Source organism: Clarias gariepinus, chromosome 27, assembly GCF_024256425.1.
Source record: "Clarias gariepinus isolate MV-2021 ecotype Netherlands chromosome 27, CGAR_prim_01v2, whole genome shotgun sequence".
Classification (NCBI taxonomy): domain Eukaryota; kingdom Metazoa; phylum Chordata; class Actinopteri; order Siluriformes; family Clariidae; genus Clarias; species Clarias gariepinus.
The window spans coordinates 1074610-1083558 of NC_071126.1; the positions used below are offsets into that span (position 1 = coordinate 1074610).

Below are 8949 nucleotides of genomic sequence, written 5' to 3' on the forward strand. Positions count from 1 at the left end.
AAGAGTCCTTCAAATTAAATCTAATGAAGAATTTTATTAGGATATGTAACAATTTTATAAAGAAAATTTAACTATTAATGTAATTATTTAACAATGCTACAATGATATTTAGCAGCATTATTAAAATCCACAAAAAATGAAAAATGTGTCAAACTTTTTTGTCAATGTTAATTGACTTTGGAAAATATAACAATACAAAGACTACCTCACTAGTTTACGCCAGTCCTCTTAATGTGCAATTCAGTCTAAATTAGATTACAATAACAGTTTAAGGTTATGGAGTAGGTGAGTAGTGACACCTAGTGGCCATTAAAGTTAACGACAATATACTTTATTCTAAAAAACGAAATAAAAACTCAAAAATTGTTTAAAAGACTTTAGAGACGTATTTTGCATGACCTATTTTCAGCATTAAGAATTATATTTTAAAAAATGGGTTTGCAAAAAAAAAAAAATTATATATATATATATATATAAAATACACATTTGTGCAGTTCTCATGTTGTCCACCAGATGAAAGACAGTGCCAGCTTTATTGCAGGCTGGTTTGTTCCAAGTCTGTCTGTCCTTTAGCCAGTAGCACTGCTGCAATGTAATAAGACAAACAATTGTTTTATAAGCCGTAGTGTGTACATCAGTCACACGATGAGAGAACAGCACAAGATGTTGTATCATATCAGTGACGGCAGGTTACCATACTGAATAGGTGTATATTGATTGCTTTCACCAAATCTATAATCTGGGTTAGAAATAAATCAGCTCAGCTACTCTGTCTAGTTTTACTTATTACAGTGTACTGTATTACATTATGTACATTTCACTTGACCACTTTTATATATATATAAAACATACTATAAAGTGGTTATCTATATTCCTCAATTGGAGTGCTCATGTGGGATCTGAGTGAAGCTTGGAGACTCTTCTTGCTCAGTCTGGGAACAGGAGTCCTTACTGGACCTGGACGTATCCCAGAATTCCACTGGATTGAACACATCTTCTTTTCCGAGTCTTGACTGGAGAACGGTACAAGGTCCTGCGTTGCCCACTGTGGCCTGCTCTGCCTTTTCCTGCTGTCTGCACTGAGCTCCAGCGGTGAAAATATCTGAAAAAGTGACACACGATACTGTCTGTCATTAATTTTTAGGGTTTCACCTGTTAAACTTCACCTTACTGTTGTAAACATTCTGTAAAACCAATCTCGGATAAGAGTTTATGGTGTTTTGATAATACAGTGTCTTACACACCTACCGTACACAGAACTGTGGCGAAGTACAATTATTGAATGAAATCTCTCTATGTTAAAATACTTTAAAGAGCATAAACATTTTATTTCATAACCTTTTGAGTTAAGGGTTAAATGTTTCTGAATCAAAGGTAAGGAATACATTACTAAGTTTGACAGCAGATAAATGGAACGATAAACAATAAATGTTATTTAGGTGAACTATTATTCTCTAAAAGACAAGGTATTATAAATAGCAAAATGATTAATTTAAAAACCACTATGTTATCTTATTTTAGAAGCTTTAAATGTCCATGTTCTGAGCATGACATGTAGCCATTTGGTCTTCAAGCAAAAACAGAGAAATCAAGATGAGTCAATCATTTAATGTGATCAGTAAAGTGAAAATACTTCTTGTTTAGTCTGCTATTACTGTAATGTTATAATTCAATGGGCTGACGGACACCCAGGCGACTGATGCACAAACAGACTGTTAAACACTACATACCTGTGATATAATAATAAATTTCATGATCTTTAATAATTTTGAATTACAAAGGCTCTGTGTGCAACAATAATCAACACTGCATAATGTTCTCGGTGATCTAATTTGCTGCCACTACTGTCTGTTTGTCACTTTACAGAATCACAAATCAAAGCATTTTGAGTTTGCTAAATTTTTCAATAACGTTACTGATACAATACTAAATACTTAACCACAAACACAACTGCAGGCTAATTTACTCATTATGACGAAACTGTGGCAGGTGAAGTTATAACCTAAACAGTTTGAACTCTTTTAGCATTTTGGTATTTTCCTTTTTAACCCTCTTGTAATTTAAAGCACTCACACAAAATATTCTCCATCAGTTTATAATACTTCCTAATGCATTTGAATAAACTTGTTTTTCTATAACTGCAAATATCTCATTTTGCTCTCAAACTGTCCTTATGAATATTTATCTCTGCACCAAAATTAATTGCATGAAACAAACTTCATGAACTTACCATTGACTTGGCCTTGCAGACTTTGTATGATGAAGCAGACAGGGCTTTCTTGGGTGTGCTTTCTCGTGCTGTGTTGGGATTCGTCTTTCTGCCTCTTGCTTGTCTGCAGAAATAAGCAGGCTTGCAAAAAACTGTATACTATAGAGTCAGGACATTTTTCTATCACATTAGTACAATGCTGAGGGTAATCTTGAGGGGAGACCTGAGGAGCATGAACTGTTTACCATTTCAGGACAGTGTGTATTAGATTTGGGTGTGTATATGCAAGTGAGTCAAAGTTGTCGTCTTACACTTGTCTTGTATGCTCAATCGGATCGAGGTTGTCTAAGTAGTTAAAGCGTATTGTGTCAGTGGGGTGTCTGTCTGAGTCTCTCCACGGAGGAGGACCTTTCGCTTGTAAACTCCGCCCATGTTGACTCAGCACACTGGGTTTCGATTCTCTATTCTCCAGATTCGGCTCCTCAGACGCACTGCTGATCACCTTCACCTCAGGGACCTGGAATTCCTCCTTCACGAGGGACTAAGGGGGAACAAACAGCAAGGATTGGACATGGTAGTCTTTGGATGTGGAGATTCAAATCCCACAGATCATCAAGCATTCATTTTAAACTTTAGAAAATCACCTTGGGTCGGCTTACATGAAGCTCCTGCACTGTCTCTACATAGTGCCTCTTCCACACACCTTGCTCAAACGGTGTTGGAGTGAAAGTTATACACCAACCCAGTCTCAGGCATTTTGGCATCCAGAGTTGATCCAGCTCCGCCAGGCTCTTCCAGTGCCAGCTGACCTTAGGGAAGGTTCATAAAAAACAGATCAAGCATTACTTTCCTAGCGGCCATTTAAGTTAATGACAATATACTTTAATCTAAAAAACGAAAAAAACAACAACTGAGAGACGGCAGTACATTTGTGCAGTTTTCATGTTGTCCACCAGATAAAAAACAGTGCCATAGGCTGCGATAAAGCTGGTTTCAATTGGCTATATGTGAATAACAGTATGTTAAAGAGCATGGCAGTTTGAGGTTACACGCACAACTGAAATATAATGCAGTATCATCGCCTTCAGGCATGTGTGTCCACATTCAACTTAAGGCTGTAAAAAATATATAATATAAAATAATAATGCAATTCAGTTATAAATCACTCAAGACAATTATTTGAAAATGACCGAAAATCTCTGTATCTCTGTAGCTCTTTACGCTGTGTCTCAGCATGTTTCCCATATACAGTTAAACCTTGGATTGCGAGCATAATTCTGGAAGTGTGCTTTGATATAAGAACTTGTATATCAAAGAGAATTTCCCCATAAGAAATAATAGAGACTTTAAAGATTTGTTTCACATCTCAAAAATATTCATATAAAAATAATAAATACAAAATAAAACAAATTAACCTGTAGTTCACTTTTGAAAGGAAGAGAGGAAAGGAGAAGGAAGGGGGGTACTGTGTAGGACAACTTTCACAGACACACACACACACACACACACACACACACACACACACACACACAGATACAGATACACAGACAGAAGTTTACCAAATAGAGACTCTCGCCCACACAAGCATGCGCACACACACCAGCTTGCCGACAGAGCCATAGAGAGGAGAGGAGGAGGAAGGGGGCTACTACGTAGGACGCTTTTCATACACAGACACACTTGCCAGTTTACCGACAGAGACTCTCATTCATACAAGCGCGCGCACACAATCACACACATACAAACCCAAAATAAAAAAACACATGTGGTCACAGTGTTATAGTAAACAGTATATGTGCGCACAGAAGTTGACTACACGAGTGACGCACGCGCGTGCACAGAGACCGAGCATCGGAGACAATTAGCTACAACACTGCTCGTATTTCAAGACTTAGTTAGTTTTTTCGAGTTAAAATTAATTTAAACAATAAGAATTAAATTTTTGTTCATCTTGCCAAGGTACTCGTGAGTACTCTACTACTCTACTATGGTAGATCTTAGTTTCCATTGTATCTTTAAATCTTTCTAAACTAAAACATCGTTTTAAATGCTTTTTTTTTTTTAAACCACCAGTCGTTATTAAACATTGACATTTTTACTTCTGAACTCTGTATCATGGAATAATATCATAGAATAATCCTAAAATAAAATAATAAATAAATCTAATAATCCAAAATGACATTAGCATTTTACTATGGGGTGCTAGCAGGGCACACCTGGAAACACTAATAAGCCTAATCTGCATGTTTCTGGACTATGGGAGGAAACCGGAGTACCTGGAAGAAACTCAACAGAACAAGTGACTGCCACACCAATCAAACCCTCAACCCTGGAGGTTCAAGGCCACAATGCCAACCACTACACCATCGCGCCTTCTCTTTATCTCTTTCTTAACATTTAGCATTTATCTGGTTTAGAGTGTGGGTTTCATGGAGGTGACCGACAGTTTAGAGTAATTAATGTTTGTTAGAACTCCAAAGACTCCTGAGACGTGAGTCATACAGTACAGTTTATAGTTAAATGTTCCAGTGCTGTTATGCACTATATTACCTGTTGTGGAATGCCTCTTATCACGTAAGTGTACATGCATTTGTTAGTAACAGCAGAAACTGTGTATAATTTATGCAAAAACTGGTTATCAATATACAGTAAAACTGGCATTGTATTGGAAAAATAAATGATAAAATCGTAACTTTGTGGTTGAAGTTACTTACCTGTGCACACCTACAGAGGCTTCTTGGGTCAAGGAATGAGAAGATATACAGAGATATGACCCTGGGCAGAACACTGGTAAAGTCAAGAGCTTCATCAGGCACCTGCATGCACAGCGTCTGTCTAATATACTTCATCTGGGCCATGGAGCAACGGCAAAAGAAGTCTTGTAGCACCTGCTTTCTCTGGCTATCAGACCACATATCAAACTGAGAAACAGATCAGTGCAGTGCTGCGGTCAATAAGCAGTGTTATTTATGTGTATAGTATAAAGTAAATGAAAAAGGCCAGAATACTAATTATTTCTCCTCACCCACTTGCCAACAAGATTTCTCCTCTCTTCAAATACCTAAACAAAAAGATTAAGACAATAGCACATCATAAACATTTAGATGCATCTTGTCTGCAAAAAGGTAGAACTAGTAATAACGGTTCTGGTGAAATGAATGAAGAATTGTCAGATGAACATACATGGCTGTTGGACAGGTGGTGGTTGAGTGGTGTCCATGAGCTCCGCTTGGTCTCCATCTTACTTCCAATTGTCTCTCTAAGAGGCATTCCAGCATCACATGTAAAACACTCCTGCAAAACAATGGGTAACTGAAGTGAGGACGTGTAACCAGCACTTGGCTCAGCTGTGTCAGTTTTAGATAATGACAAATCTACAAATTAAGGATTCGGTTGCAAAAACAGATAACTTAGTTTTTATAAATTGTCACAAATTATATATTTTTTAATTATGTACTCCAGGAAATATCAATCAAATTGAAAGTGTGTTTGAATGCTTTCAAGTGCAACGATTTAATACTAAAAACTGAAGAACCACTTGTACCCTGAAAATGCTAATTTAGCCAAACACAGGATATATGAGCTAGTTCAGGGACGATTAAACAAAGATGCAAAAATCACTTTGCAGACGAGGGGTGTTAAGGCCAATAGACTTTATTCTTTACAGATTAGAAAAGAATAAAGCAGTTCCTGTAATAATAAATAAAAATAATTCAATTATTTGTCTCATGTACTTTACAGCACAGTGAAATGTCTTCTTCGTATATCCCAATTAGGAAACCGGGGTCAGAGCGCAGGGTCAGCCAGCTTACAGCGCCCCTGGAGCATATAGGGTTAAGGGACTTGCTTAAGGGCTCAACAGTGGCAACTTGGCGATGCTGGGGCTCGAACCCCCGACCTTCCGATCAGTAACCCACAGCCTTACCCGACTGAGCCACCACTGCCCCGCCATGGTGCTTCATGTGTTGCGGGTATTGCGGCAGGCAAACCCACAGACAAAGGCTCCCCGGGTTTCCAGTCAGGCAGGCCCGCGGCCACCCTCACGTGCAGTTGCTAGGCAACGCCGCCATGATGGCAATCGGGGATGCATGACACCTGGATGCATATCTATATATGGCCCCCCAGGGTCACACCAGGGTGTGGAGTGTTGCTATAGGAAAACTGAAAAGACCGTTTTGTGTTTAATTAATAATCCCACGTTATCTCCGAACGGAAAAAGTGTGCACAATCACTCCCACAGCGCACACACACAACTTTCCCTCCGAAGCCCTGCATCAGGCCTCTGTAAAAAGAAAGAAAGGAAGTCAGGCGCATAAGACGCTATTCTGCCACAACGTAACAGAATGCCCGCACCTCACAAAGAGCCCGCGGACTTGGAAAGGATTTAACAAATATCAACAGGGCGGACAGGAGTGACTGGAAAATATGCTCTAACCTCCTTATTTTCGAAGATACGTGGGATATGTCGGCGCGCATTGAGCAGATCCAAATACAGCTCAGTGCGTATAGTACTTCTGGGTCTTCACCCTCTCGCGAATCAACACGTGAGTCAGCTCACGTTCAGGTCCTCATGGGCTGCTAAACCCAATGCTCATTCCATCCAGACCATGGTCCCCCCCTTCCCTTGATTTGACTTTTTTTATTCTCATCCTTTGTATAGCGTATCCTGGAAATGGAGGCCAGGGAACCCCTGCACACGTTTGTATATCTTGACGAAGCGGGATTCAATCTCGCAAAAGGCAGACGGCGTGGACGAAATCACATTGGAGAAAGAGCCACCATTGATGTCCCAGGCCAACGAGGAGGAAATATTACAATGTGTGCAGCAATCTCAGAAAATGGCGTTCACACCCATATTCCTCGTATTGGTGCATACAATACACAACACCTGTTGGCTTTTCTGGACGCTCTTTATAGGGACCTAATCTCACAAAATGAAAGGGATGATCCTGGTGACAATCGGACAATGTATGTAGTGGTTTGGGATAATGTTAGCTTCCATCACTCTGCTGTAGTCACGCAGTGGTTTGCAGCACACAACAGGATGCTTATGGAGTATCTTCCTCCTTACACTCCAGTCCTAAATCCAATTGAGGAGTTTTTCTCTTCCTGGAGGTGGAAGGTATATAACAGGCATCCACATACCCAAATGACCCTGCTAGCAGCTATGGATGCAGCTTGTGATGACATCACAGCAGAGTCCTGCAGAGGGTGGATTCGACACTCCAGAAGATACTTTCCCCGATGCATTGATAGAGCTGACATTCGCTGTGATGTTGATGCAAATATGTGAGCAGACAGACGGGAGCGTCTAGATATCAATGATTGATATGCAGCAGTGTTTTTCAGTTTTTTTTTTTTGTTTCATAACTACTGCAGTAAGATTTACTGTCTAAGTGAGTTTATGTTTGCTGTAAAATGTTTGATTTACTGTATTTCCCCAGTTGCACAATGCTGTGAACAGTTTCAATTAAATATTATCAAGAGTGCATATGAAGTGTCTTGATTTTCCTTTACAATTTATGGTTTTCAACATGCCATGCATGCTGTCCAGACTTGACATGTCATTGGGAAGCACCTACAAAGAAATCCGTTACAATGAGAACATGTCCAAACCATTTGATTTTGTGACCAAAGGTGCTGGTGTAATGACTTGTAATTGTGACAGCCCTGACACTTTGATTGATATAAGTACTTGCTTTTGATGAATATATTATCTGTTTTGATTAAGGGACTTGCTTTTGAAGCATTGACTACTTATTTTGAGCAACTGACTTGCTTTTGAACAACTGACTTTTCTTTTTGATGAAGTGACTCACTTTTGCAAGTTATCCACCATGTTTTGCAGTTTGCATTAATTGTTTTGAGAAGACCTTAGTAGTGGTGCAGAGATCAATTCTGTTGTGAGAAATGCACCAAAGCAACTGAGAAAAACTGTAATATATTAAAAAAATAAAAACTGAACTCCATAATGGATGCTGTGCTACCTTGCCAGTGTGTGAATAGTTTAGAGCACACCACCTGTGAGATACATGAACTACCATGCAAAACATTTATGATCAATAAATAACAGTTTAATAACCTTAAAATCCAAGCAGCAAATGTTTGTATAGTTGGTTGAAAGTAAATAAAATTCAGTTAATCACAAATTGCGCTTAAAAAAGAACGTTTTTCTGCATAGTGTAGTCCTAAACCCTATATATGTTTATATTAAAAAATAAAATAAAAAAAACCCTTTTTAAAAAAAAGTTAAAATACCTTTTTAAGGGCTATGTGAACAAATAGGCCGGCATATATATATATATATAATAAAAAAAGAGAAAAGGAGAGATAGGCAGATTAGATAGATAGATAGATAGATAGATAGATAGATGAATGGACGGATAGACAGACAGATAGAGGCCCCTTGTTTTCCCACATCTGCCCAGTTGTTCTCCAGCCTGTGATGTAATAGTACACCTGACTAATCCAGCACTAATCTGAAGTGAAATGCATTAAATTAAAGCCCAAGCTCTGCAGAGGAACCAGGAGATGACATACCGTCTACAGGATCCCACAGAAGCGTTAAACGAAGCAGTGATGAACACTCGGGATCTCTCCTCACCAGTGAACCTTCCTTAGTTTACTGGTTTCCATAGAGGTTGTTTTTGCGCCGCCTCCTTTAACCTTCACACCTCCCCGGACAACCCGACATTACACCACCACCATTACACCACCACACCGCCGCCACTGTTCCCCCC

At 39.1% G+C, this 8949-nt stretch overlaps 1 protein-coding gene across 2 annotated transcripts; it reads right to left on the bottom strand.

Annotated features, from left to right (window-relative positions):
• Positions 1–496: 496 nt before the first annotated feature.
• fbxo16 (F-box protein 16) lies at positions 497–8943 on the bottom strand. 2 transcript variants are annotated; one of them, XM_053488701.1, is made up of 9 exons: positions 8750–8943; positions 5393–5503; positions 5235–5270; positions 4924–5130; positions 2854–3018; positions 2521–2750; positions 2231–2333; positions 853–1102; positions 497–585 (listed from the first exon to the last, which is right to left on the bottom strand). In XM_053488701.1, exons 2-8 carry the CDS (start codon positions 5477–5479, stop codon positions 863–865), a joined length of 1068 nt encoding a protein of 355 aa, XP_053344676.1. In that variant the 5' UTR covers positions 5480–5503; positions 8750–8943; the 3' UTR covers positions 497–585; positions 853–862. The 2 variants fall into 2 exon arrangements, with proteins under 2 accessions (XP_053344676.1, XP_053344677.1); XM_053488702.1 differs by lacking the exon at positions 8750–8943 and having other exon boundaries at positions 5239–5270; positions 5393–5449.
• Between the last annotated feature and the right edge of the window lie 6 nt (positions 8944–8949).